Below are 27,267 nucleotides of genomic sequence, written 5' to 3'. Positions count from 1 at the left end.
TGGTGGAAATTGTGGTTGAGACGAGGATTATTGAATTACGAGGTTGAGAGCGGACACAGGAAACAGCGCCTGCAAGGATGTCATTCAGGGCATGGTGTTCATTATAGGAGGTTACCCTGTGATCTTGCGATAACGAGCCAGATGGCAGCCCATCTGAATAAGCTCGCAATCTCAACTCTTGCAACAAACACTGATTGTGTTGACACGTCTTTATGGTCGCACATACATTCTACAAATCGTAATCATATCTCATTGTCATATCACGTACTAGTCATTCCTCCACCCAATCCACACATCGTCCGTCCTAAACCTTTGCGTGCACGTACAGTCCACCAGATCAGTAGTCTGGCCAATACTGTACGCCAATAACCCAGCATGAGCAATCATAATCCCGTTATCAATACAAAACCTCTCATCCGTAGCATATACCGACCCACCCCTCTCACCCGCCATACTCCCCATCATCTCCTGCACCCGCTCGTTACACCCCACCCCGCCAACGATAAGCACCTGGTTCGAGCCGACATGAGCCATGGCCCGCTCCGTGATCTCGACGAGCATGCTGAAGACTGTTTCTTGCAGCGTAAAACATAGATCTTCAGGCGTTATTTTTTCGCCGGTGTTTGGATCTGTCAGTGTGCCTTTGGCCATCTGTGCGGCGTACTCGTCACATTTTGCTAGGATACCGGAGAAGGAGCAGTCCATGCCTTTTACTGCGTAGGGCAGGTCAAGGAGGATGTTGCCTTTCTTCGCCAATTGTTCAATGTTGTAGCCTGGGGCGGGGTCGTTGGGTATGCATAGTGTGCGCGCGAAGCGGTCCAGACAATTTCCGACCGCGATGTCGAGTGTTTCGCCGAAGATGCGGTAACGCTGGTTGCTGTATGCGATTACTTGGGTGTTTCCGCCGCTTACGTAGAGGACGACGGGGTTTGTGGCGCCTGTGATTTCGCGGCCCATCTCGATGTGGCCGATGCAGTGGTTTACGCCGACCATAGGCTTGTTCCACATTAGAGATAGGGTGCGTGCTGCTATTGCGACGGACTGGAGTGGTGCGCCCATGCCGGGGCCTTTGGTGTAGCAGATTACATCGATGTCTGATGAGGTCAGGTTGGCTTCGGCGAGGGATTGCTGGACGAGGCTTGCGACGTGTTGGCGGTGGTGCTGTGCTGTGTCTTTTGGGAGGAAGCCCTCGCCTGGTGGTGCGTTGTAGGTGTGGCGGATGTTAGAGAGGATTTCAGCTGGGGGTCGAGGTTTGAAAGATGAGATGGGATGCGGAGGGTGGCGGATTATGCCAACGCCGAGTTTATTGGCGCTGCCTTCTAGGCCGAGCGCGATGAGAGGCTTGGTCATCGTGGAGGACAATGAGAAAGGAGAGAGTCTGGTTTGTGTGATGCCTGACGAGGCTGGGGTCGGGCTTGAGGAGTTGTTGATGGCTGTGCCCAGGTTTTTGTGGTAGTGAGGTTGATTAGTCTCAACCAGCAGTTTTTGTGTCTATTGATGTATCCTGCTGTATCTGGTTGCCTGAGCTTTTCGATTGAGTGGAAGTTGGTGAGTCTTTGATGTCCAAACTGTATTGCCTCGATACACTTGAACAGGTTTGGCGAGTTTATTCACAACGGGATTGTGACGGAAAATCTAAGCCCCTTGTGGCTAAGAACCGTATTCTGTAATCCAAGTAACCAGTCCTTATTTCTGCAAGTCTAGGTCTGTGTTTGTATCTGACCTATCTCATGTATGTACAAGACTGCTCGTCTCCGATGCTCAGTCGTGCACGAGGAGGAACAACCGGTAGTGAGGAACAACGTTTCACCGAGGCAAGAACACTAGCGGAATCGTTCTCCGGCGCACTTGCGGCGCTCTTCTGATGCGTTGGCGCAAAGTAGGGTGGACCAACTCTTTGTCTGCGCCGTGCCCACATTGCAACCACATATCCTACCTACATCTCATATTTCTTACGAGCTACGCTGTGGGGGTCTGCTCTGGCAGAATTTGTATCTGTTCACTATGCCCGGTTCTTTAGCGAGCATGCATCTCTTGTTCTGCAGCCGGCACAGGACCCAGCCATGGCACCAGGCTGGCAGTGGATGGCGAGCTGGGTACTGACGAGATTAGAGAAGCACTCTCGATATACCATGTAGCATTGTCGCCCAGAGCCTTCGACAGTCCAGCGCTAGCATGCTACCTGGCTGTGACACCGACACCTTGAGCGTACAATGCCGTGCTCGACCAGGGCTAGTTGCAACCACAGCGGCAACACGTTTTAAATCAAAGACCTAGAGACACTCATTGAGATGGGCTCCTTACGCCTCAAAGCGAGGAGATTGCGGTTCACTTGGTACTCGATGCCACCGCGGGTGATTGGCAGTCAAGAGCTGTTTTCTCGCTTCAGGCAGTATCAGCTGATCGGACATCCATAATCTCTACACATGAGCCGTCTGGTCACGAATGACAAGAACACTGTCAAATGCTCGACAACCGGACAGATCTTCCATGGCTTTTGCTCAACCGAAAGCTCTAGGCCAACATTCTTTTCCCGAGACGAAGACCAATAACAATAACTGCGCAAGGGCAACATGGGCGACCGAAACCAAGCTCTGAGGACGACCGAAGCTGTACGAGCACGATACCAAGAGTTGGACCTGATTGAAACAAAAAATACGCTTCAAGTTCTCTATTCAAACAAATACAAGCAGTTGTTATCTGCTAGACACCTGCTGCTGAGCAGGTGGGTGTGCCACATTTGCACCCTCTATCTGCGTTTTTACCGCACTAGTGGCTTGCGCATTGGCTGCTGGCTGAGCATTCCTCAGTATCAGCAGAGCACTACTTTCATTCGACTGTCTCGTCGACTGCTCCAGGAACGTATCGACATCCTGATCCTCCATATCTATGTCCTCATCCGAATCATGGTCGAACTTGAAACGATCGTCATCCTGACACTGACGCAGAGATGTCCTGAATGGCATCTTCCGATCTATGATCCTCCTGCCTCCTCTTCCTGTACGCATGCGGAAAGAGGGCATCGATGTCTTGTTGTCGTTGTCGTCATCGGGACTGGCGTATCTAAACGGTGTTGAAGATCTGGAGATATCTTTCATCTCTACGTCCGGTGTTGGTTCGGGCTTGGAAGTTCCTGCTTCATCCTCCGAAATGCTAGCTGGAGGTGTTGGGAGATACACCGCAGTGATTGCAGGCAAGAAAGGAGTTTCTTCGGCACTTTCCGTGACAGGGGTGAGTGGGAACATGGTCTTGTCGTGATAGCCGTCATTCCACCTGATGTGCTTGTCGACGTTCGTATGGATGTCGTTCGCGATGGCGCGTTCTTTATCAGCACGAAGGTCTTCCAGTGTCTTAAGCTCCGGTCCAGGTCTACTCGGTAATTGCTGAGCCAACTGCTGATCTGATGGTATAACCAGCGGCAACTTAGGCTTCTTCTGGGTAATCAGCAGATCATCGTCTCCTGGTTGCTTCAGCTTCCGCTTCAATTCTCGGAAGGCCTGTCTCTGCTCAGACACCTGCTTGTCAATTACCAATTGTTCCTTCCGCCCACGCTCTCTTTGAGTGACCAAGAGCAAAAGGTTTCGGGCGCTTTCTAGGTCACGTCGCAGTTTCAGCAATTTCTCAGCACTCAGTTGATCACGATGCCGTGTCTTCCTCGTCTGTCGGATTTCGCGTCTACGGAAACACACATATGGGTCGGCGTCGTCGCTTTCGTGGCCTGTTTCGAATTTTAGTTGTGGTGGAAGAGAGTTGTTTTGCTTCGTCGTTCGTCGAGATGACCAGTGCTCGTACACTGTCTTGGCGTATCGCTGCACTGAAGCTGGTGTTAAGTCGTCGGCATGTGACAGCAGTTCCGACAAGGTCATCACTGGAGCATGCACACTTGCAAAAGGCTGTTCTATCGAAACAGTTTCTTCAAAAAAGGTTATGACTTCCTCAAATTGGTCTTCTGTCATGGGTTGAGCCAACTTGGCATTGATCACTTTGAAAGCAATCTCATCCTCCTCATCCATGCAATACGAGATGGGATTACAGTCCTCGACCGTTGCTGACGATCGAATATAGGTGGCTGGTTGCTGCCATCCTTTTGGATACAGAACATCATACTGGATGTCACTGGATATGGTAGGTGGTGTCGGGATATATGCATCTTTGATAATCTCAGCTTTACGAACGTCTTGTGACGCTTTTATCGCTTGCTGAAGATGGTATTCCTGAAACAGTCAGTATGCGGTAAAAGGTAGGTGAGTCAGGTAAGTACTTACTGATTCTTCGGCTTTTTCAACACCCGTTTCTACCTGATTACGTATGGCGTCGACATCGTTGATGTTATCGACCTGCTCCTCACGAAATATAGGTACATTTTGTTTGGCGGTGAGTTTCTTGGGACGCGTAGATCTGCTCGTGATGCGGGACATTGAGGTCCAGAGGCAGGAAAATTATGTGTAGCCTAATATGGGTGCCAACGACAACATCGGAAGTCAACCGGCAGCGTTGGTGAGGTCAAAATGAGTGCGTGTTTGCAATTGTTGCGGCCTAAGGACAGGCTGGCACCACGACAACCCAAAAGTCGCGACAAAGCATGCATGCACCAACAACTTTTGATCAAATTAATGAAAATTAGTGATTTTAGTATGCAGATGTAGCGCTTGATCGCCGCAAACTTTTGGATCGATTTTTGCGATAAAAAGCACGACCAAAAGGTGTATTTTTGATGGTCAAAGACTTGCGTGGGTTGTGGTTGACTGGCCGTTTGCTTGTATCGGGTTGTTTGGGGGAGAGCAAAGGCGCAATAATTTTGCTGGCAAGGGGAAAACAGCCAGCCCGGCTGCTGAGGAGATGGCTTGGTGGTGACGATCAACCAGTGTGTGCCCAAAGAGGAACCAGTGTGGAAAGCCCCTCCACAAAATTGAAATTGCAAGGGCAGAAACAGGCTGGTCAACACAATTCCATTACTGGTTGAGGCGATCAGGCAGTAACTGTACACCAGCCACAGTGCATGTCGTTTATTTGTGGTTTAGCTTTGATGCCTCGTTCGCCCCTGAAATTAGCTTGTGGCTTGTGATAGTTGCTGCCTCGAACAGGCACTGTTTGGGTTTGGTGTGCGACGAGCGACCGTTGCTGACGCTGATGGGCCCTTTGTCGCATGCTGCATCTTCAGCTCATATAGTAGACATTTCCCACCTCTATTTGTACTACACATATACAACGACGAACGTGCCAGGTTGAACGAGCTGGTCTCAACGTATACTATCGTGCAAGTCTGAAGTCGCAACTTCACCGCCATACCACTCTCACTCCTTCAAGCCTGCGAGCGACAACCCACCCACCATGGCAACCCCAGCTTTCGGCGCTCAAGCCTTTACAGAACCCCAAGCAAATAATGCAGCACTCTACTCGTCAAGAAGGCGGCAGACAATCACTGGAAGCCAAATATTGGACAACATCGTGGCGGGATCGAACTTTGACAAGGATGAAGTTGACCGGTTACGAAAGAGGTTTATGAAGTTGGATAAGGTGGGTTGAGCTACGTGAAGATGTGGCGAGGAACAGAGAGCTGATAGAGGTCGATGTAGGACGGTTCCGGCACGATTGAACGAGAAGAGTTTCTTAGCTTACCACAAGTGAGCTCGAATCCATTAGCTACGAGGTATGATTACACCTAGGACATTTGGGAGGGAATTGGCCGCAAAGCATGACCTGCTCCAGGATTGCTAAGAGCTCAACACCATTTTCTTCCCCTGCTAATTCCTCCAGAATGATCGCCATCTTCGACGAAGACGGCGGCGGCGACGTCGACTTCGCCGAGTTCGTCCAAGGCCTCTCCGCCTTCTCCGCCAAAGGCCACAAAGAAGAAAAACTCCGCTTCGCATTCAAAGTATACGACATCGATCGCGACGGGTACATCTCCAACGGGGAACTCTTCATAGTGCTGAAGATGATGGTTGGGTCGAACCTGAAGGATCAGCAGTTACAGCAGATTGTGGACAAGACGGTGATGGAGGCGGATAAGGATGGGGATGGGAAGATTAGTTTTGAGGAGTTTAAGGGGATGGTGGATCGGGAGGGTGGGAGTATTGACGTGGGGATGAGCATGACGCTTGATGCGTTTTGATGAGATGAATGCGAAGAGTTGTTGAAAGTTGTTGAGTACTGAGAGAGAAAGGGTGAGTGCTTGATGAGTGACGAACTGAATGACAGCATAGCAAGTACAGCAGCGACGTGCTCTGAATGAGTGTTCGGATTATAGAAAGGTTGTATGGCGTTTGAAATCAATCTTTGTGATGAACACGTCTGGCCTGCTTCGCATATTACAGTGAATCCAGATGCGGAGAATGCTAATTCGAACATTTAGCTGCCACTTGAGACTGTTGGCAGTATTGACTTTGGTTATAGTGCTTACACACCTTGAACCTGGAGTTGCATATGTCAAATCACACAAGAACACTGTAAAATGTCAGGGGAACAAACACATATATTCAAAACATTGCAGTAGTCAAGTCTGTAGTTTCCTCGAGTCCACCACCTGCCTACCTGACAAGCCTATTACATCAGCGCACTAACTTCCGAATCAGTAACCTCACTGTCTGCTAGGTCTGTAAGGTTTCAAAAGTCTGTCAATCCGCCATCTCAAGTCATCGTTGTGTTCACTAGGCAGCAGAAGTGGACTCCTTGGTCGCCTAGATGTTCTACTGCTGACTGATGGTGCTCGATGTCGGGGTCGATCAGCAGTTCGAGATCGGTAATCAGCTCGTGGTTGAATAGCTGTTTCTGGTTCGTCGGCGTACGTACTACGTGTCCAACGTTTGTGACCATCTGCTGCATCGATATCGTAAGTCAATCGTCTTCCATCCCTCCTTGTTCGGCTTTCCTGGAATGTGCTCCTGGATCTAAGTAATTGTGGTTCAGTAGAGTCAGGGAAGAAATGCGAACGCGAAATGCGAGGCGTATCTGGACGTCTTGTTCTGGTGTTTCTCCTGCGAGGCATCATGCTGCTGGCTATATCGCGGTGCGATTGAGAGAGCGGATTTAGTCGAGAGAGGGCGTGCGATCGAACAGAACTGAGTGAGAGTTCCTGGTAACTGTCACGGAAGACACGCTCCATACGAGAAAATTCTTCATCGAAGGAGCGACGGTCTCTATAGAAGAATTCTTCTGGAAAGAAATCGTCCTCGCTGCAGCCATTTGACCTCCTATGCTGACGAATCGAATAGTGTCGACTATGGCAGGTCATATTGAACCACTGGATAGGTATAGCGATGTTCCTAAATAGATTCAGTAGTGTTTCCAGTATCTGCGTGGTCTATTATGCGTAGCGCGATTTATGACCTTTATGGCCTGATCGCTGCGTGGTGTCAGCACTATATACGCTGGACAATCAACATGGTGTCAGCTTATTGGACAAAGCGCAAGACGTCTCATTGTGTAGACTGTAGTGCATGATAGCTACTCTTTGATAAGGGCATTTGTATTCATGGTCAGAGACAATGCGATGAATTGAACAAATGACAGGTACAATGGAAAGGGCGGTGACGATGTGTTGGCAAGGACGACGACGAAGTCCCAGACCTAGTAGTAGGCACGACGCGTGAAGCGGATTTCAAAGCCACGCGACTCCAAAGCTTATCTGTGTATTGCCGCGGCTTGAATTCTGCACTACCGAGCCACGAGTTTCTCGTCATGCAGTGATACACACCTACATCTGTCTTCTCAATGTCGTGGGTTTTCACTAATAGATGGGAGTCGTTGAGCACAAAGTAGGGAGTCAGGTTCCATGAACTTATATTGACGTGACACCCAAGACGAATCGGCTGTCCATCGGCGTCATGAAGTTACACCCTGATTTCCAGGAGCAACCGTGGTGTCGTGACATACTCGACGACCCGCAAGTTCAGTTCGTAGAGGCACCCACTTCCGATGTCGTCGCGAACGGGATACCGGCAACTCAAGGGAATGAGAGGAGAGTTAGCAACAGCATGTTCGTACGCACGCTCTACAACGCCAGCTCCAATGCTATTCGGGCACAAATCAATTTTAGTCGTCCAGTGCGCGAACCTGATGCCATCACTCCAGACGAATATTGTTATCTGTTATCTATAGGCGACGGTCTCGACGGCAAGACAGGTCGTGCTCATGGAGGCTTCAATGCGCTGATTTTGGATCAAATGACCGGCACTACTGCGAGCAAGGTCGGCGGCAGCTTTGCGCCGGCCACTGCAAGGCTAGAAATGGACTATGCTGCTCCGATCGATACGCCAGGTATAGTGCTGTGTCGAGGTTGGACAGTCGAGAGAAGTGGGAGGAAGACGTGGGTTAAAGCTGTGATTGAGGACGGCAAAGGACGACTACTAGCAAAAGGAAGAGCTCTATTTATTGACCCTAAGAACAGCAAACTTTAGTCTGTCTGACAGGAGTATTAAGTTAATGCACGAAAAACTATCTCGATTCAGCGACAGTTGGAACTGCTTCAGCAAAACGCCGATAACTTCATTGGTGCAAGGTACAATACTGCTGTATTCTCTGCCACTAACCTCCATGAGGGCGTTGACCTCGCAAGTCTTCCCTATGCAAAATATCCTGGAAGCAGAACAAGCCTTACTGGCTAGCAACATAGTCCCAGAACGACCCAATAGTCGCGTTATGGTGACGCCAAGGCAACGAACGACAAAGGTTGTCCTCCCACCATGAATACCAGTGGCTTCAATGCAAGGTAACAACCACAAACCTTTTTATCAGGCTGTCGCATTCTGATGGATAGTCATGCTGGCGCTCGAGTGAACAGGACTACATGCATGACGCAGGCGGGTGAGGCTGCATGGCCTGAAGGTTCAACGGCTCAGCGATACGTGTGATATTGTGGCTTTTGCATAAGAATAGTTCTGATATATTCAATCCGGTTGATCTCAGCGGCATGTACTCGGGTCTTGGGGTAATCAAGCGTAATGGTCAGGCAGTACTAGTAGCGAAAGTTCTAGAATACTTCCTCTTTCAGCTTTACAATCAAGCAAGCGACTGTTTCCGTGCAATGAGTCCAATCAACTGCACACAAACGTCGTAGTTGGATAATCTGACATCCTGCTCTTGGGTACTAGAAGGACAATCCTCCTCACAGACATTGCCAGTGGCTAACTTCTGCCTTGTTTCGGCTGCACATTGACCTGGCATTTAGCGGTGGTATCCGTGGGTCGTCCCCGAGCCTAAATTGCCTGCTTCTACGGTTCATACGACATACGACGTCATTTGATTTGCCTCGCTGGTCGCTTGCTCGATTGTTTGAGCATCGGCTGGCCTTGACAGTCGGATGCAATACTCACCACTGCTTCAACCTCATAATCCGGCATCTATCACTACGAAAACATCTCCTAGAACCGTCACCCGTCTCGTCATAGCCATCTTACAGACCTCTAAAACACCGTCCGTCCATCAACACGGAATCGATCCAGCCCTCACTCCGAAGTTCTTGTCCGCCTTAACGTCTTACACGTCACATTAGATACTGCTATACCCTAGCCAGCTTCGCGCCTTGAGCGCAACAAACCAAGATCATGTCGGGTCGAATTGAGGGCGAAAGGGTCTTCTGCTACCAATGTGAAAATGAGTGGGATCGGGCACATGGTGGGCTGCAATGTCCAAGATGTGAGAGTGAGTTTGTGGAAATAGTAAGTCAGGCTCTGCAATGTCAATATCCACCTAACACGTCTCAGTTAGAACCCGGAGCCCAACCAAACGTGGACGATCCTCCAGAAGTCACACCAGAAGAGATGAACATTGATCACGACACGATGCGCCCATTAAGAGAACATAATCCATGGAATGCACCCGATCCCGATGAAGGCGATATAGGCAACTACCAGACATACCAGTTCAATACTGGTGGAGGTGGTCATGGCACTTTCACTTTCCAGAGAACATATACCACAGGCTTCGGGGTGCCAAGACAACGCAACGCGCATGCTGATCCCGTCGCTGACGAAATAATGCGCGACTTTCAGAGCATGGTTGGCAACATGCTTGGAGGCATGGGGGGGACCAATGTAGGAGGCACATTCAATATTAACGGGCGAACTGGCACTTTCGGCAATAGAGGAGCTGTTCCTCATCACGACGAATTCCCTGGTCCAATGATGGGAGGTCCACCTGGGTATGGTATTCTTGAACCTATTGTTGTTTCTAAGTACTGACCACACTGAACAGTCTCTTCTCGATGCTTTTTCCCGGTTCGCCTCAAAATCAAAACCGCAACGGTCAGCGCCAGATGCAGTCACCACTCGATTTACTTGGTATGCTTCTGAATCCAGCCAACGCTAGAAGCGGTGATGCTGTATTCTCGCAAGAAGCCCTCGATCGTGTCGTATCTCAACTAATGGAACAGAACCAGCAAAACGGAGCACCCCCTGCACCCGAGGAAATCATAAACTCGCTACCACGAAAAGCAGTCGACAAAACAATGCTAGGTGACGATGACAAGGCTGAGTGCAGCATATGCATGGACAATGTGGAGATGGGCACTGAGGTTACTGTGCTACCCTGCAAGCATTGGTTCCATTTTGAATGCATACAACATTGGTTGAAGGAACACGATACATGCCCACACTGTCGAAAACCTATCACTCCTGAGGATCAACGACACCAGCAAGGTCGACCGAGTGGTATGCCACGCATGCGCAGGAGAAGCAACTCAGTCGCAAGTCCAATGTCACAAATGCCTGGCTCGATGCCGCAGGATGGAAGCAGGCAATATCAAAGTCACATACCCGAAAGCCCCAGTGACCTACGAGCTGCTAGAGAGGCCTATTACGGAAGATCGCAGAACGACCCGAATACTGAGAGGCCCAGCAGCGCGAGGCGGTCTAGTAGAAGAAGTGATGGCGACGGTGGGGGTGGAGGTGGTGTTAGTGGTTGGATCCGCTCGCATATGCCATTCTCGTGACAAGTATCCACACCTTGCACAGTGGCTGGACAACCTGCTCACAAACTCACAATACCAATGCGTTATAGCAAATGTTCAAGTGAGTTGCTACCCTGTTGCAATGGAACGAGTCCCTTCTTCTGTAGAAGGTCCATATAATTGATTGAAGAGCTTTTCTGTACACAAGCTCTATCCTTCTCCCTTGCAGTAGTCACGAATTGTCCCCAGTCAAAAGTACGACTTTTAACCTGGAAGGCTTAGGGTGATTATCCGAGGGCCTGGAAAGCATTGCAGGTAGTCCGTATTCATGCCTCAGGAATTAACAAATCAGAATCCGTGGATATGCGACAACGAACACGCGGCTCTCGAGTTCTGGGCCACATGTCAAGAGCATTCTCAGCCTCCTTTCACATGTCAGCTTTAGTTTCAACTTCTTCCTCGTAATCCTAGGCCGAACGTCAGAGCGATCACGCGCTGCTCATTAACAGGTCGTACCTTGCGAATCCGTTCCAGTTCTCGGTTCTTGACGTCGGAATGGGTCCATAAATTGCTCGGTGCTGGTCACGATGCCACAACGCAGTCCAAAACGACCACTACGGCCTCCAGGTCATCACCTCAGTAGACGAAGCAAACCACTTTCCATTTCTCTCACCTCCGAGCAGAGACAACTGCTTGTGGACAGCTCACGCTCCTTCAACAACGTCCTTTACAACTTCCTTTCGAGTTTTCTTGCTTTACCACTATTCATTTACCTCCATACACTTCCTCTATCCTTAGTGGGTCACTTGGTTATCGTGGGTGCCATGATCGCTACGCTGCATATCAGCATCACGACCTCGAAACCGACGACTATTTTTTGAGACAGGCGGTGACAGCCAAATAGATTGTGAAATTATATACTGTATTTGTACAAAACAGAGCGAATTGCAACAACAAACCATCACCATGATCGACCACGTTTTAGGTCGTCCCTCCTCCCGCTTCCGCAAAGTCCAAGTCCTCCTTGCCGTATCATTTTGGTCCCTCTACCTCCTCCTCGGAAACCCACACGGTCCTCTTCCTCTCCGTCGACTCTCTACCTGGCTGTATCAGCGGCATCTTACACCATGGCGCACAATGGTTTTGACTCTGACATACCTCTACGTTGCACGGAACTTTGCAAAAATTGTCGGACTCGAGTCGCCTGAGCCGCTGGCGAATCTTTACAATAGGAGCTACTTCCGTGCAACGTGGATCACAACTGCGCTGGACGCTGGGTTTTGGTCAGCTATGAAAATACGTCGAAAGTGGATGAGAGATATCTGCAGCATAATCTTCACAGTATATTACCTGATCGCTGCCGAACAAGCAGATGAGAAAGTCCGCAAAGTTCGCGCAGTCATGACTGTCGATCATATGCGAGTGAGCTGGAACAAGAGTACTACGCCTTATCTCTCGTTCTTTACTGGCTTGTTACGACCAAAGTTCACCAAGTACGGACCGAGACGAATCACGATAGCACGACCTAAACACAGTAGTTATACCGAGCCAGTACAGGGTTGGATGTATTACAATGGAACTCTGAAAGAGCTGGAGCAGGAAACAAAGCTAGTGCTCGATATACCTGGCGGTGGTTTCGTTGCTATGAGTCCGAGAGAGAGCGACGATAAACTTCTATGCTGGGCTGGACGTATAGGCATACCTATATTGAGCCTGGATTACAGAAAAGCACCTGAGTATCCATTTCCTTATGCACTAAATGAGTGCTTTGATGTCTACAAGCAAATCATTATATCACGTGGTGCATGTGTGGGCATGAAGAGTGGCAGTCTACCGCGTGTAGTACTCACAGGCGACAGTGCTGGAGGAAACCTGGCCACTGGCACAACTTTGATGATCATCGAGCACAATACTAGTCATGCTGCCTCAGGAAGAAGCATGATACCTTCGCCCGCAGGCTTGGTTCTGCTTTACCCAGCATTGGATATGAACATTGGTTCTTGGATGAGCGAAGACCAGATGGCTTTGATTCGCAAACCTGGCACCCGCGCAAAGAAAGAATATGCAGGATTCATCAAGCGCAAATCTGAAGACATCGATCGTCGATACACCGCCACTACGCCTCGACCGGCCGAGGACTCTGACGAGGACAAAGGCGTCAATGGTGACTATTTCTCGGCACGGCCTACTTCAGCCTCGCCTGAGCCACGTTCTAACACTCCTCCGAAGAAGAAAAAAGACATCGACATCGAAGCACAAAGACAGAAATCACAAGAGCACAAGCCTCAGCAGTTGAGAACGCGACTTGCTGTATCGTCTATCATTTCATACTACAATGACCGTATCCTTACCCCAGAGATGATGCGCGCAATGGTGATTCTATACGTTGGACCTCATCAATTACCGTCCTTCCGAACAGACCACCTTCTCTGCCCAGCAGTCGCACCTGAGACACTATTGACGAAATTCCCAAAGACCTATTTCCTTACTGGTGAACGAGATCCTTTAGTCGACGACACCGTCTTCTTCGCTGGACGCCTTCGAGAAGCCAAAAGGAAAAACTTTGAAGAGCGGAAAGAGCTTGGCTTGGAGAAAAGTAGTGCAAACTTTGACGAGAGAGCACACGTCGAAGTCTCACTCATCCCTGGCATATCTCATGGTTTCGTACAATTCGTATCGATATTCCCAGAAGGCTGGAAGCACGTTCACCGCTGCGCTGGCTGGATCTCAGACATTTTCAATAAGCCACCACATAATTTCGAAGGTCCTAGTATTGAAGCCGAGTTGAGAAGGAGTAGCCTGCAAGGTCTACACCACGCAGCAGGAAGTGGCAGTGATTTTGCCACGCCTACGACTCGTCACCACAGGCTTGATGCCACCGCAGGCACATCTGGTGAGAGCGAAGGTGACGACGACGCACCACTGGCCATGACAAGCACCAATGGGGCTGCCGATAAGCGTCGCACCCACAAGAAGAACAAAAGGCGGCGCGATCGTTCGACATCGAGAAGTCCAAGTCCATCATCCGGCAAGGACATTGATCTAAGCAGCCTGCCATCAGAAGAAGATTTGCTGAAACGTCGTATGCAGGGGTTGACATTTAGCTTGATGGGTTCTGAGGCGTAGCGCGTCTCCAGTGACTTCTTAGTTGGTAGTAGGTATACCTCTGAAGAATTGCTTGATTACCCTTCAAGTCCTAGAATATTTGAGTCAAGCGTCGTAGAAGGCGATTTCTTGGACGCTACGTTTGGCAATTTGTTTGCGATGTTTCTCGCGTAGATACCAAATCTTGAAGAAGATATTCACATAACTCAATCCTCGTCAATCCTCTCCTCGCCGTAATTCTCTTCTTCCTCCTCGTCGTCATCCTTCACCACTACTCCCTTCTTCTTGTTCTTCTTCTCGTTCTTGGCATTACCATTACCCTCAACAACAATAGCAGCAGCAGCAGCTTTATCCTCCTCCATCCTCTCCGTCAAAAACGCATTCACTTCATTCTGCAATGTCTTCGTCGACGACCGCAGATTCGATAGAAATGCTGTTTTGGATTCTACGGCGGAGTCTGCTGGTTGTGAGGAGGAGATGGTGTGAGTGAATGTGTGGGTGTGTGTTGTGTCTGAAACGGGTTTGGTGGTGTTGGTATATGTTGCTTTTAGTGTTGGTTCGGCAGGTGTGGACATTGTGTTTTGAGGTGTGGTTGTGATGAGAATCTCTAAAGGCTTACTTCCTAGTGTAAGCTTTGAAGAGATGTGGTTGTGGTAGAGGAGGGTTGATGCCTGAGGCATACTAGAAGAAGAAATAGCGAAGGAAGGTGGGAGTTATAGTTTGCTTTGCATGTAGTATAGCAATGGAAAGCCCTTTAGGACTGAAAAATGGGTATCTCTTCTACGTCTACGATGGTATATCATAAGTCATGCAGATTACGACAGAGTGGGACCAAAACAAGCTCAACCATGTTCAGCCCTTCCCTCCTGCCTGCTCACTGTACCCTGCCGAGTTGGTGTAGGAGTAGGACTGCCTTCCCTACTTCGCAAGTCACTGTTCACTCTCTCTATTCCTCTGATGGTGCTCGCAATACTTCTGATAGGCCTGACTCTTGACCCGACAAAGCCTTTGCGATTTCTACCAGTTCGACCTCTACCCAGCCAGTTGAGCTTGAGCTCTTTTGTCAGCTCTTCTAGCTTGGTCTGGGCTTCATCGTTAGACTGGACACTAGAGAGAACGGAAAGGCACTGCAACATTCGCGCCACTGTCTCAGTGATTTGTGCTGAGGATGTTGAGTTTGCCTGTGCAGCTGGAGGTGAGCTGAAAGACTGAAAGGCCACGTCTTGTGCTGAGCCAGCTGATAGATTCGACGTCGCGCGCGACCTTGAGCCTGGTGTGGCTCCACCAAGAAGGGTCGAGGTCTGTGACGAATAACTAGATGAAATGCGCGGATCTGAGCTTGAGGATGCAGCTGGTCGATCATAGCTGTCCCTGCCTGTACTATCACCACGAGACCTGCCAGACGACTCGAAATGCGCCAAAGTGGCGTTGATACTTTCGAGACTGAGTCGCGAAAATGTTGCTTTGAGGACATCGAACCGTGGAAGAATGACATGGTCTCTGAAAGAGGTCAATAGGATGCGGCGAATTTCCAGTTCCTCACCAGCGACGATATCTGTTGCCTCATTGTCAGGAACACTTGAAGGACTCGATGACAAGCGACCGATAGATTCTGGGCTCGGTAGTGCACCCCAAAACTCTGCTGCTGCTTGTGGTGTTTTAAGTACCGACCCGCGCCCTTTGAACTCCTGGTCAAGGGGCAGAAAGACAGCTTGCAGAAAGGGCAAGATCGTCCCAAACACTTGCATCCACATATCGACTAGGTATGGGACCAGAGTCTCCTCACGTACACCACGCAGTGTGTGATTGAGACTGGAAAAGCCTGTATGCAAGAGATTCTCAAGATCGCCTATGATAATACTCGGATCTCGCTTAAGTACACATCTCTGGACGTGTATTGTTACAAGACGATTGAGGTCTTCAACTGCTATGTTGACATGCTCACCCTCGAAGACGACCAGTAGACGTGCTTTGAGGAACTCCCAAGCATCGTCAGGAGTCATGTTGTTCAAACCAAACACGCCCAGAGTCTCTCTTAGCTCTTTCGAATATGGTGTGAAGGCGTCAGTTGAGTTGGTAAGCGAACCCGTCAAACTCGAGTTCGAGGGCCATTCTGAGCCTTCACTTTCGCGGCTGTAGACCTGCTCCAACTGTGATCTCTCCTCTTTCTTCTCCTTTCGGTGTGCTCTTGCACGAAGGTCGAGGCCAGACACTGACTTTGCGAAGCTGCTGTGGTTAGGGGAAGAGGGAGCGAAATTGTACAGTGACTTCGGATTGTTGATATCAACAGGCTGAGAATTAGAGTTCGCGGAGGAGAGATTGAGGTTAAAATCGTCTTTGTCTTTCAGCTTTAGCTTCTGTCGCAGACCAGTGTGCTTCTTCTTCTCATCGTCTCGGGCAGGGATGATTGTTGATACAGAATTATTTTGTAAATTGTACATAGAACTATTGACTGAGGAAAGAGTGTCTGCCAAACTGGTAGTAGAGGCATTGTAGACTTTTGCCAAACCACTTGTAGGCTTGTTGGGCGACAGTAAAGGCTTATCGACCTTGTCCTTATTCCCTATTATACCGATATGCTTCGGACGGAATTTGCTTCGAAAGCCCTTCTTCTCTTTCTCTTCAGCAGGTGGAGGAGCTTTCCACACAGCCTGCGCGGCAGTTGTGGCATTGTTGGTTCCCATCAATCCATTCCTGTACTGCGGTTGTGTATCAAGCACAGGCGACAAGGACTGGCCATCACTACTGACCGAGCCATAACTGTTCCGTCTGTTCTTCTCTTCTTGCTCTGGATGGGGTACAGTCGAGGAGCGTCTTCGCATATGCTGACCACTAACATGCAGATGCTGCACGGCCGTTTGAGCGGCGATCTGAGAAGGGGTAAGACCAGCATTATTCTGTGATGCTAGAGAAGCAGAGGGCATAGACGGCTCGAAATAACCTTGAGAGTGCTGCCGCCGATGTCCTATCTGAGGTGAAGGAGCAAAGGAGGAAGGTTTCCGGTGGAAGTCTGCAGGCATGTATTGTGCAGAAGGTCGTACCTGATTAATGGATGTGGTGCTTGCATTCTTGTGTGAGACAAAGGCTGGGAGTGTATGTCCATACCCTGGTCGTTTGCTCACTTGTAATTGAGGCGGTACATAATTCGATGCTGTGTCGCTCACGCTATCAGTATCAATACTTGACCTTTGGCTCTGTCGAGAGCCTGCATTGGATCTATTTGGTGAGGTAGGAGGTGCTGGCGAGCGTAGTGGTCGTGCAGCCATGCTTGCTCCACTTCTTGCGCATGTACCAGCTCTTTCTTCTCACATCAGGATCAAGAGCTGTCGACGCCTGTATATAGGACGTGTCGGTTCAGCAACGTATAATCTGTATCCAGAAGGATAAGTATTCGCAGTACTAGTAGTAAGTCGTGGCATGAAGCGCGCTCGTTTGTAATTTTGCCTTTTGTTCCGGCCTCGTTGTTCGTTGCTTCGGCAATTGTGGCCAACCCCCAACATAGTAGCGCTGCAAGCTGACTTCGTCACCCATCCGCGTCCCCGTTACAAGTGGCAGAGTTTATGTGGCAGACATGCCAGCATGATACTATATTGATTGGAAAATGTCTTCTTCGGAAAACACAAGAAGAGTTGAAGGGCTGATTGTAGCAGCGATTCGATTATTATCACATCACTTCAAGTTTAGCGGTCACCACTTTGGAGACGACACGCGCATAACAGAGTGAATCTCGCTACGTTGTTATACGGTCGTGGTTCTCTGCTATCATCCCAAGCGTTACTGACAACCACTACCACTGTCAGTTATTTGAAGGTCGTCTGAGAGATCGTATGTACAATTCCATTGCAGTTCTGTTCCTGCTCTGTTTCTACTCCTATTTCTGTGCTCTCCTGTTCCGGTTCTACTCTTCCTCTGTTCTTCCTCTACTCTATCATCTGACAAACGCACCCAGCAGCCACAGATCGCGCCGAAGCGAGCGGTCGCGCTGCCGACCACCACATGCCAGTGTGCGAATGAACGGTCTGGTACCTAGAGTCTCAGTCGGCGAAAACAGGCGAGACGGACGGTTACAGGTTTTCCCAAAAAGGTTTATGGGTGATAGGTGGTACGCGATCTATTGCCTCGCTATATACCTGGACGCCTTTGCTGTCTACCATGTGACTGATCACCTGATCAACCTGGGGGGTGTCTTGAGCCGACTAATCTTGCCCCAGGACTTGAACTATTCGGCGATGTGCTTACCGACCAAGTCAACATCTCTATACACCTTCTGGGCTCTTACTTACCAGGTCTGAACGTGAATATTGTACTCGTTTTCGACTGTCACACAGGGGCTCGACTCGTTTAACGAGCATGACCGCCTCGAGACTTCAACAGAGATACAAAACTCCTACATGCAGGATCCTTGCTACGGATAAAGACTACTCGAGTATCTAGCCCCTGCAACGACCCTGGTGTCAGGTTTCGAATTAACTCTCCGAACGCTGTGTCATCGAGCATTTTACATATTGGCATCGAGTCGAAATATGTTGCTGCTTACTACCTCCAGAACAAGAGCGTGACAGGGGAAACTTCGAAGGGAAGTCTACATGATCCTCCAAGCATATTGCCGGCCATATTACAGTTCTTTGGCAGCAGCGAGCCCAGCTAGCCTACCAAAAGTTAAACTGCGGAGCACGCTCGTGGCAGGAGGATATTCGTTGTAGTACAGTCCGCTCAGCTCACCTGCAGCGAATAGACCAGGGATGGGCACTCCATTCGTGCCTAGAACCTTGCTGTCCAGATCACATTTGAGGCCAAAGTACGTGAAAGTCAATTGTGACTTCATCGGGTATCCGAAAAAGGGGGCCTCTTTGATGGGCAGAGCCCAGTTGGACTTGTTTGGGGACAGACCGGTAGTTCCTTTACCATCAAGCTTCATGAGGTCAAACTCCTTGTCGTTGATGGCATCGTTGTAATCGTCGACTGTCTTCTTTAGCTTAGCTGGGTCAAGGCCAAGTTTCTGTGCGAGGCCCTCGATGGTATCCGATGTTTCTGGTTCCTGATCTGTAGTATCATATACCCAGCCTGGCCTGAAACGATCCATTGTCTTCTTGTCAGTGACGAAGTAGCAGCTGTTGTTATGATCACGCCAGCATTCGAGCGCAATCATCTCAAAGGTGGCGAATAGGTGTCGCTTGCCTTCATCGTAGAAGCGCTTGCAGTCGTCGTTGACTACAATGCCGTAAAGGTGACCCCAAATCACGGCATCTGGCTTGGATGCACGCCTGTCCACGAGTTCGCAATGCATGCCATTTGGTGATCCAGCTGTGGCTGCACCAACTTCGAGGGCCATTTGCAGGCCGTGACCAGTGTTGTGAACAAGGCCCGGCGCTATAAGCTCGAGCTTCTCGGTTCGAGGTCCGACGTAGCGAGCCAACATCTCCTTGTTGCCCTCGAAGCCACCACAAGCAAGCATAACTTTCTTGCCATTGATGTTCTTCCGGCGTCCATCATTGGTGCGTACTTGCACGCCTGAAACCTCGCCAGTCTCGTTAAGTAGAAGCTTCTGTGCTTGTGTCTCCCAGAAGATATCAAGTCCCTCGTAGTCCTTGAAGTGAGAAAATAGGCAATTGATGATCGCCTGCCCGCCGCCATCAGGAAAGGCGAAATACTGGTCTGTGTTGAACTCGAGGAGGACGTTCTCTTCCTTGTGATGGTTCAGCTTGACACCGTGGTCGATGAGATACTGAGCTGTGATTGGTGCTTCTACTTCCATCTTTCGGCAGTAATCCTGGTCTGCCATGCCCTCGGATACCAAGGCCATCTCGTTCTTCCAATCGCTATCAAAATCATTGTCTTTTCCCAATCTTAAATACGCCATTGTCCTGTTCAATCAGTGTCAGCTCATCCCTATGACTTCTCAATATTCCAGTTGCAGTACATCTCTACCTACCAGCGACTAGCACCACAACGTTCGCCATCTCGACCAGCTTCGATCAGTGCAACCTTGCCTCTCTTGCCTAACTTCTTACATTCTTCGAGAAAATTTAGCGTCGTAGTAGTGCCAGCGAACCCGCTGCCTACTACGACCAGGTCGTACGTGGTACTCGTGGGCCCAAGATTGAGTGCACTTTGCACCAAGTTAGGTAGAACGCTAGCCATTATGGATTTCACAATCTCGAAGTCGAAAGTGATCAATCGTTGCAAGTCAGAGAGATTCGCAGGCGTTCATGCTCTTGTACCCCCGAGCTCCCCCCCTCTCTTCCCCATCATGTCAGATGCAGGCTTGGGATGCATAGCAGAACTCGACGTCGAATCAGAGCTCATCAAGGCCTGCTTCAAGGAAACCATGATCGCAAAGTGTTCGAGGATCATTGATCAGGACCCCGCAGAGCTGAGGGTTTGCGAAACTCAATTCTCCAGGATGTAGCACTTTCGAGAGCGATCAACTATATCGAGATGCACAATGACACCTCTCCCCGCATACTGACTCGAAACTGCTTTTCATGATGGGACGAGAGGAAAGTTCACTGGGGAGGATTTCGGCTACTGTAGCGCTTACAACGGGTCGTATACTTTTTGTCTACCGAGGATAAGATATGTTAGGTGGTAGACAATGCTATACCGGCTTGCAGCAGTATGAGCGAACGAGAATGCGTTTGGAGTCAGAAAGTTAGCTTCGAGAAGAACTATGGCAGATTACTGGATATAGAAGGTGTAACGAGGCTTTTCCTGCCAGACCGCACGTGCACTCCAAACCCCCGGGCGTACCCCTGAAAGTTGTCGATAGCATGACCTTGGAAAAGCTGAGATCGCGATACCTCACTTTTGGTCGAAGATTTTGTTTTTCATAGCCATCTGCCTGTGCCAGTCTACGTATCTATAATCGTAAAACGCCAGTATAGGCTGGAGTCACAGTGGAATGTAGAGGCAGTTGCATGACAGTCGTCGAACAGCGATAAGGCGATAGAGCGCAGCGACGCCAACGAGCAGCATACAACTCAATTTGAAAGGACATAAATTGGCGTTGTCTGGAAAGATGGTTGCCTGAGACCCCTTTACCTCTATTTGACTATTTCCTTTTCTTGTTCGTTTCTCAAGCAGGAAGTAAACATGGCCTTTCTTGCACTTCTCACGGGCTGTTCAGTAGCCGGGCGGGCACCTCAATCGTCGTTCCCGTGTGACAGGTCGCAGCAACTTATGCGTCCGATTGCACCATCCACTTGCTGCCCTCACTGACCTAATTCTTCGCTGGTCCGGCCTTCTCTGGAGAGTCCGGGAGCTTGTCGCCAAAGCTCTTCACAGCGTACTGGACTGTTCCGGGCATGGCTGTCTCCCATGTCTGTCGTTGTGAGGCAAAGGATTCCCACTCTGGCGTCGGCAGTTTGTCATACTGTAGTACATCAGCAGGGCTCCTTCCAATAGCATGTGGTCGTACGAGTCCTAACTTCAAGATAGTCTTGCCCTTGTATAGTGGTGATATACTCATGATCGGTCTATAGATGCCCAGTCAGCGTCCCTGCCAAGGAGAGGAAAAGGGGAAAGGAAAAAAAGGAGAAAAAGAAAAAGGGGGAGGACACTCCGCAGCGCGCGCAGAAGAACCGAGAGACAGGGGTCCCGCTGAGCGTTTCTGGATCCTGGTAGAGGTGTTAGACTTGGCGGACAATATAGTCCTGGATGTACATACATCATATTGCTTGATGGCATCTTTTCCGTTAGGAAATTCGACTTTCTCGTTCTCGATGATCAGATTCGTGCCGAAGATACCACCAGCAACCTTCCGGCAGTTCTTGCAGTGGCAGATGTGGCCTCGACGTTGGTCACCAAAGAGATTGTCGTCATTGACCTTGACAGCCACTGCTTTGCAAAGACATGTTCCCTCCATGGTGATGAGATACGTCGGCTTGTATATGGCGTCCCTCCGGTAGTGTAACTGGTGGAGGAAGCTCTGATTTAGTGGTGACAAGCTGTTACGTAGTGTTCAAGCAACAATACATAAGTCCGATAGACGGAGCTGACGAGACATGAGGGATGACTTTGGGCCACCAAGATGAGTTCGAGACTGCGGGGCTTAGTGTTTCTCGATGTATTCAAAAGCTTCAAGCGAACTCCGAGAACGAATCAGAATGGAGTTTGATGATGGTCATCTCGAAACCGATGCATGATGTGTATGGCAGTCGTTTTGGCACAGTAATGTGCGCGCTATGCAGGTTGTTGCAAGACACTGACCAGCACTGCCCCTATTCTGTACTTGTGTGAACAACAAAGGAGAAAAGCAGAAGAGTTGACGCCCCTGAAATATATCAAATCTAGCAAACCCACCAAATATAACAAACGCTTGTCGAGCAGGTTACATATTACTGTGACGTGGTTTTCGGAAAGATGCGAGTATCGTCGTACCTTCCCTGACACAACGGTACGGAACCGTGCATTGGGCTTGTAGCAGTTCAAGTTGGAGGACGGAAGCATGTGGCGCCTACCGTTTCTGGAAGGTGTGGCGAGGCATACACCTGGGCCTTTTGCAATAACGCTCCTTTGTCAGCAGATACGATCACGCCCCTACCAATTCCATGGTTCAATTTAGCAACGTTTCTTTGATAGGGGCGTGAGGAAAAAAAATTTGAAACAATCGCGAATAGCTGAAAGAGACACAATCGATCTATTCGTGTCCCAATCGAGCTGGCGCTGTCAGAGAACCGCTATTCTTTTAATGTACAAAGCTACCGTTTGGAAGAAAGACCAAATCTCTTCACAACTGGCTGTCGTCTTCCCCAAGACGCTCGAAATTTGACGTTTTGATGAAAACTTTCATCATTTATATTCGGCCTTGAACCGATGGCCTGTTCAATCGAGTTCCATGCCAATATGAGTCGCAGCATGCGCATTTGTTAACATTCCATCGGTAGTGACTGTCTGGTCGTCAGTCGTGTTCCAACCATTCAATTGCTGCGGTTTGATATCAGATTCAGGCCCTGGCGTCCGTGTCGCATGCAAGACTTCTGTACCCTCAAAATGCATGGGTTGTGCTCGCAAATTGGTCAAAGTGCTTTCCCACGTCCTGCCAACCAGTTTTCCTTCCAGCATATTTTCCTGAAACAGAAAAAAGCCTTCTTGACAGCCAACAAGATATGCGTCCAACCCTCTATGCTTGAGCAGGATTTCTGCTCTGTGTATATGCATGGGGTAATGTACTTCCAGATATCGTGCCCAACCTCTTGCAGCGGCCTGCAAGTCTGGGTCCTCCGAGGACATTTTCGTCCACCCAATTCCTAGAGCTAGAGTTGCTTCGTCAATCTCGGTATTTGGTGTCGATTTTGGTGGACTTGCCGGCGCACCGGAATTTGGGAGATTGAGCGCAACTTGGATGGAACTTTGCGAAATCCTCTGAGACTTTCGGCTGACCGGCATCTTTGGCCGTTGAGCCGCTTCAGCTGCCTTTGCTATCGCTTGCTTCTCGACCTGGTCTTCATACCATGTCCCTGTTTGCGACTCAGCGGCAAGTGCCCTGCCGGTCGAAGGATTTAGCAATACCATGCCCTCTCCATATATAGGCTCTTCGGGTATGGGTTCTGGGGGTGCTGAGAAAGTTGGGTTCTCTGCTTCAGCTTGCTCAAATGCTGTTTCATCTCGAGATCGTTTGCGAGATGGTTTGGTGGAGACAGGCGCTGTCTCTATAGCAGGCGTCCACGAAGTCGTATGACCAGCATACAATGAAGGTGACATGCTATAGTCCGTTTCCATCATCTTGAAAGCTATGGGATGTCGGGTGCAGTGCTGACGATGACCTACAATAAGGCTGACGCTTGGGAATGAGTCTAACAATACAACATGCGCCAAGACAGGAGGATATAAAACGAAAGGCCAAGTGAGGAGGTTTACATGGAACAAAATGCTTTTAAAGTGAATATAGAGTAAGAAGAAAGAAAGGAAGCGTAAGCGAATCTCAAGTAACGAGATCCCAAGATCTAGAGCAAAGATTGACAGGACACAACGCGAAGACCTTGCACATCGCAAGCCCCAGCAGATCAAGCAGGAACAGGGTCCAAAGCACAAATGATTGGTCGTTGAGCTCAACTCTTGCTTGCAGTAGCCTTCTTTTCTCGATGTTGTTATTGGTGGCCAAGAACCCGCTGAGGAGCCTTAGCCGGGTCCTCCAGGCCGAAGAGTCGTGTTCGCCTCATCATACCCTACGGCTAACTTTATGTTCATTTGACGTCGGTAGACTGAAGGACGAAGAGCACATTTGTGAAACTGACTTGGGAGAAGTCGATATTTTTGCGCTGCTTGAACTCGTGGATAAGGAGTTATGTTGAGGTGAACAGACCCGTAATAGAATTGCTATACTTCTTTGATTATTATACTGTGCCGGACATTTGTAACATCTGTCAGATGTTGCTGCTATCCCAACGCCAACTTGTAGAACCTGACTGTCTAGAGAATACACATGGTACATATCCACCGTCCCCGATCACATCCTGTTGCGCCACAGGATTTCTCATTGAATATTCCGACGAAAGAAGGCTGGCTCAAGGACGGCTGTTGACAACACCTCCAGCATTAAACCCCATGTAATCACGTAGCTTGCCAGTCTGTTGAGGAGCATATGTTGGAGCAAGCCCACCGAGTAGAACGAACATGACGAATAATACAAGGCCGAAAACCACGACTTTGCGCATGACGGGCTTGTTCTGACCAAACTCTTGCCAGGATCGTCCTGCTTGTCCGAAGTATTGCTTGACCTGGTCAGCGCCTAGCTTGTAGTACATGAGGCCACCCAAAGCAATGCCATAACCGAAAAACTGTGTTGCGGAGACAGGAGTGCCCCAGATTAGCATACTCGCAGCGACCAGGAGGATGTCCTTGAGCACACCGCAGAGTGTCAAAACGAGGGAGGAAGTCTTTCCAATCTAGCAGCTGTCAGCGCAAGCTTGAGGAAAGTGAGTTCAGATGGCTTACCAAGAAGACAACTGAAACGTTGAGAAGGAACGCGACCATGGCGTTCGCAATGAGGATCGGGAAACCAATGTCGTAGATGTTCTGCATAGACATCCTCGGGATCTCGGTGAATAGCGACACGACGCCATTCATCACAGCGCACACTGGCGCGAAATAGTACTGTGTAAAGGTCAGTCCACAGCTTTGCGACTTTCATGCGGTCAAGTTATACCAAGCTGGTAAGCGGATCCATCTTAAACTCAGCAGAGCTCAACAGGCGCTGAACCATGACCAATCGTGTGGCTTCAAAGCTGATACCACCGGCTTGCCAAAGAAATCCTGTCAAATCGAATCTGATCTCTCCAAAGGAAGCAATGATAACACCAATGACAATGAAGATGACCTTGCCCAGTTGTTTGAAGTCGACAGGCGCGACGGCCAATACCCATGATGTAACCAGAACTGCGACTGGCATGCAAGCCTAGGGTTGTCAGATATATTTTGCAAAGCGCATGTTGGTGATGACGTACCTTCAACATCTGGATGAAAGCAACAGAGAGGTAGAGGTATGCTTGGTTTCCACAGATCAAACTGAGGGAGAAGAAGAAACCAATAGGCAGAATGGCCCTGAGATAGACCTTGCCAGTCATTTTTACAGTTTTTCGTCCGTCAATGAGTGTCGTCGTTCGGCTGAGGATTTGGGTCATTATGGTTGCGAAAGCCATGTGCCATGTTGTAAGGACAATTGCTGGAAACAATTAGGAAAGAACGTAAGGACTATCGGAGAAACGACATACGAAATCCTGTTCACAAAAGGTCAGTCCCTGACGTCGGCATGCATCGAGCAAGCTGCACTCACTGAAACCCATAGTATCCAGAAGGTACTTGTTGAAAAGGATAACACCACCACTGAAGCTGATCCATGCTCTGTCACAGTCAGGATATGTTCAGTCGCTTGATATGCATCACCTACACCACGTAGAAAGCAGGGTGCAGCGATGGCTGCTGTGGCTCTGGTTTCTCGATAGCATTGACAGATGGCAATACAGGCTCAGTCGTCCTCGGGCTTTCGCCACTCCGCCTCTCTTTCTCTTCTGCCATAATGACTGGCTTGACTTGACCGACGAGGAAGTGCTGTAAAGTGAAGGGCCGTGGCCGAGCGAAATTTCGTGGTTGAAGCACGGTGGTGAGTAAACCAAAGGTCGACGAGCGAGCGACAGGAGAAAAAGAATGAAGTAATCCGCAGCTGGCGCGTTGGCGTGGTGTTGGAGACAGATACTCAACCACCAAAACGTTCCTGCCTCAACCAGCAACCACTAATGGAGAAAAACTGGTGCTAAGTCGGAGCTTGTTCATGCAAGATGCTTGCAACTACAGCAACTCTAAAAGGTCATGACTCGAAGAAGCGCTCACTTATCACGGTGGCTAGAATTCTCCTTTCTGTCGGAGTTGGAAAAATGTATTCTAAGGAGGCCAAGCATGCGACAGGCAAGAACACTGATTTGACGCTTAGTGTCCCGGTGTGGAGCAATTGCGTGTCGACATCTTCTCCGTTGGGGCAAGGCACGATGCCACTAGGAAACCGCAACAGCCCGTTCGCCTAAAATTGCATATTCTTGTTATCTTCTATCCTTGTTTCGTGAGGCTGGATCTCGCATACGGAGGTTAGTGTCTATGCAATCGTACTGCTATTCTCTTAATGTTGCCATGGCTACTATAACGTCACTTGTGACATCTGGTCACAACAGTGTGAGAGCTGCTCCGTGCGATGTACTCGAGTAGTCAGCAAAGCCGTCCTGGTGTGCTCCGCAATACCACCAACGGCTTGTGCCACAAGAAATCAGCGTCCCAAGTTGGAGCACGATAAGATCCTCGACGGACAGCCGGACACAAGGTTTTGCTCTGGTGAAGCATCAGTACACAATCATTGTTCCTGCATACAGCTTGTAATAAGCTATCGAGTCAAGTCTATCAACCGAGTACTAGATGAACCAGCGATGTGCTTTTCGAAGTTGGATAGCTTCAAGTTCGAAATCGAGGCGTGTGGCTGCCTGATTGCCTCCTCCGCAATCTACACACACCCTTTCTTTGGAGACTCGCACGATTCCAGCCGCAATGTGGCTCCAGTCGTATGAGTCCTTTTCGTATGTATTTACTCCTGCATTGCAGATGTCAGAGGGCTAATGGCCTCCTAATCAGTCCCCTGTGTCGCTACGCCGAGCAGGGTATATGTGGAGATATCCCTAACGGTACAACTGTCGCGTGTTTGATAAGCCCGTGGTTCGGGTCGCCTCCAGGAACTAGCAGTCTGGTCGATGGGTCACAATACTTATCGGTACTAGTAGGACAATAGACACCAC

The 27,267-nt window shown here is 49.4% G+C and overlaps 11 protein-coding genes across 11 annotated transcripts; 4 read left to right on the top strand and 7 right to left on the bottom strand.

The window, feature by feature from the left end:
• Positions 1–101: 101 nt before the first annotated feature.
• On the bottom strand, positions 102–1,350 carry KAE1 (putative tRNA threonylcarbamoyladenosine biosynthesis protein kae1; the record flags this gene model as incomplete). The annotated part of the gene is made up of 2 exons (XM_064898289.1): positions 102–229; positions 447–1,350. 2 exons carry the CDS (start codon positions 1,348–1,350, stop codon positions 102–104), a joined length of 1,032 nt encoding a protein of 343 aa, XP_064754246.1.
• A 1,346-nt stretch (positions 1,351–2,696) lies between these two features.
• On the bottom strand, positions 2,697–4,418 carry EPL1 (Enhancer of polycomb-like protein 1; the record flags this gene model as incomplete). Its single annotated transcript, XM_064898288.1, has 2 exons — positions 2,697–4,214; positions 4,266–4,418. 2 exons carry the CDS (start codon positions 4,416–4,418, stop codon positions 2,697–2,699), a joined length of 1,671 nt encoding a protein of 556 aa, XP_064754245.1.
• Positions 4,419–5,331: 913 nt separating this feature from the next.
• CNB1 (Calcineurin subunit B) lies at positions 5,332–6,115 on the top strand (the record flags this gene model as incomplete). Its single annotated transcript, XM_064898287.1, has 3 exons — positions 5,332–5,517; positions 5,577–5,650; positions 5,758–6,115. 3 exons carry the CDS (start codon positions 5,332–5,334, stop codon positions 6,113–6,115), a joined length of 618 nt encoding a protein of 205 aa, XP_064754244.1.
• A 1,711-nt stretch (positions 6,116–7,826) lies between these two features.
• On the top strand, positions 7,827–8,399 carry LTR64_003936 (uncharacterized protein; the record flags this gene model as incomplete). The annotated part of the gene is made up of 1 exon (XM_064898286.1): positions 7,827–8,399. One exon carries the CDS (start codon positions 7,827–7,829, stop codon positions 8,397–8,399), a length of 573 nt encoding a protein of 190 aa, XP_064754243.1.
• Positions 8,400–9,594: 1,195 nt separating this feature from the next.
• LTR64_003935 (uncharacterized protein) lies at positions 9,595–10,930 on the top strand (the record flags this gene model as incomplete). Its single annotated transcript, XM_064898285.1, has 3 exons — positions 9,595–9,642; positions 9,705–10,141; positions 10,195–10,930. The coding sequence occupies 3 exons, from the start codon at positions 9,595–9,597 to the stop codon at positions 10,928–10,930; spliced, it is 1,221 nt and encodes a 406-aa protein (XP_064754242.1).
• Positions 10,931–11,854: 924 nt separating this feature from the next.
• On the top strand, positions 11,855–14,014 carry LTR64_003934 (uncharacterized protein; the record flags this gene model as incomplete). Its single annotated transcript, XM_064898284.1, has 1 exon — positions 11,855–14,014. The coding sequence occupies one exon, from the start codon at positions 11,855–11,857 to the stop codon at positions 14,012–14,014; it is 2,160 nt and encodes a 719-aa protein (XP_064754241.1).
• Positions 14,015–14,199: 185 nt separating this feature from the next.
• Positions 14,200–17,013, bottom strand: LTR64_003933 (uncharacterized protein; the record flags this gene model as incomplete). The annotated part of the gene is made up of 2 exons (XM_064898283.1): positions 14,200–14,664; positions 14,872–17,013. The coding sequence occupies 2 exons, from the start codon at positions 17,011–17,013 to the stop codon at positions 14,200–14,202; spliced, it is 2,607 nt and encodes an 868-aa protein (XP_064754240.1).
• Positions 17,014–18,608: 1,595 nt separating this feature from the next.
• On the bottom strand, positions 18,609–20,134 carry LTR64_003932 (uncharacterized protein; the record flags this gene model as incomplete). The annotated part of the gene is made up of 2 exons (XM_064898282.1): positions 18,609–19,857; positions 19,926–20,134. 2 exons carry the CDS (start codon positions 20,132–20,134, stop codon positions 18,609–18,611), a joined length of 1,458 nt encoding a protein of 485 aa, XP_064754239.1.
• A 1,078-nt stretch (positions 20,135–21,212) lies between these two features.
• LTR64_003931 (uncharacterized protein) lies at positions 21,213–21,857 on the bottom strand (the record flags this gene model as incomplete). The annotated part of the gene is made up of 2 exons (XM_064898281.1): positions 21,213–21,365; positions 21,660–21,857. 2 exons carry the CDS (start codon positions 21,855–21,857, stop codon positions 21,213–21,215), a joined length of 351 nt encoding a protein of 116 aa, XP_064754238.1.
• Positions 21,858–22,816: 959 nt separating this feature from the next.
• LTR64_003930 (uncharacterized protein) lies at positions 22,817–23,716 on the bottom strand (the record flags this gene model as incomplete). The annotated part of the gene is made up of 2 exons (XM_064898280.1): positions 22,817–23,062; positions 23,165–23,716. 2 exons carry the CDS (start codon positions 23,714–23,716, stop codon positions 22,817–22,819), a joined length of 798 nt encoding a protein of 265 aa, XP_064754237.1.
• A 782-nt stretch (positions 23,717–24,498) lies between these two features.
• On the bottom strand, positions 24,499–26,008 carry LTR64_003929 (uncharacterized protein; the record flags this gene model as incomplete). Its single annotated transcript, XM_064898279.1, has 7 exons — positions 24,499–24,879; positions 24,929–25,087; positions 25,140–25,388; positions 25,438–25,655; positions 25,705–25,710; positions 25,767–25,822; positions 25,881–26,008. 7 exons carry the CDS (start codon positions 26,006–26,008, stop codon positions 24,499–24,501), a joined length of 1,197 nt encoding a protein of 398 aa, XP_064754236.1.
• Between the last annotated feature and the right edge of the window lie 1,259 nt (positions 26,009–27,267).

The sequence above is a fragment of the Lithohypha guttulata genome, assembly GCF_036872675.1.
Source record: "Lithohypha guttulata strain CCFEE 5908 chromosome Unknown scaffold_3, whole genome shotgun sequence".
In the NCBI taxonomy this organism is placed as follows: Eukaryota; Fungi; Ascomycota; class Eurotiomycetes; order Chaetothyriales; family Trichomeriaceae; genus Lithohypha; species Lithohypha guttulata.
The sequence above is the reverse complement of the archived record's forward strand: the minus strand, read 5'-3'. Positions and strand labels throughout refer to the sequence as shown.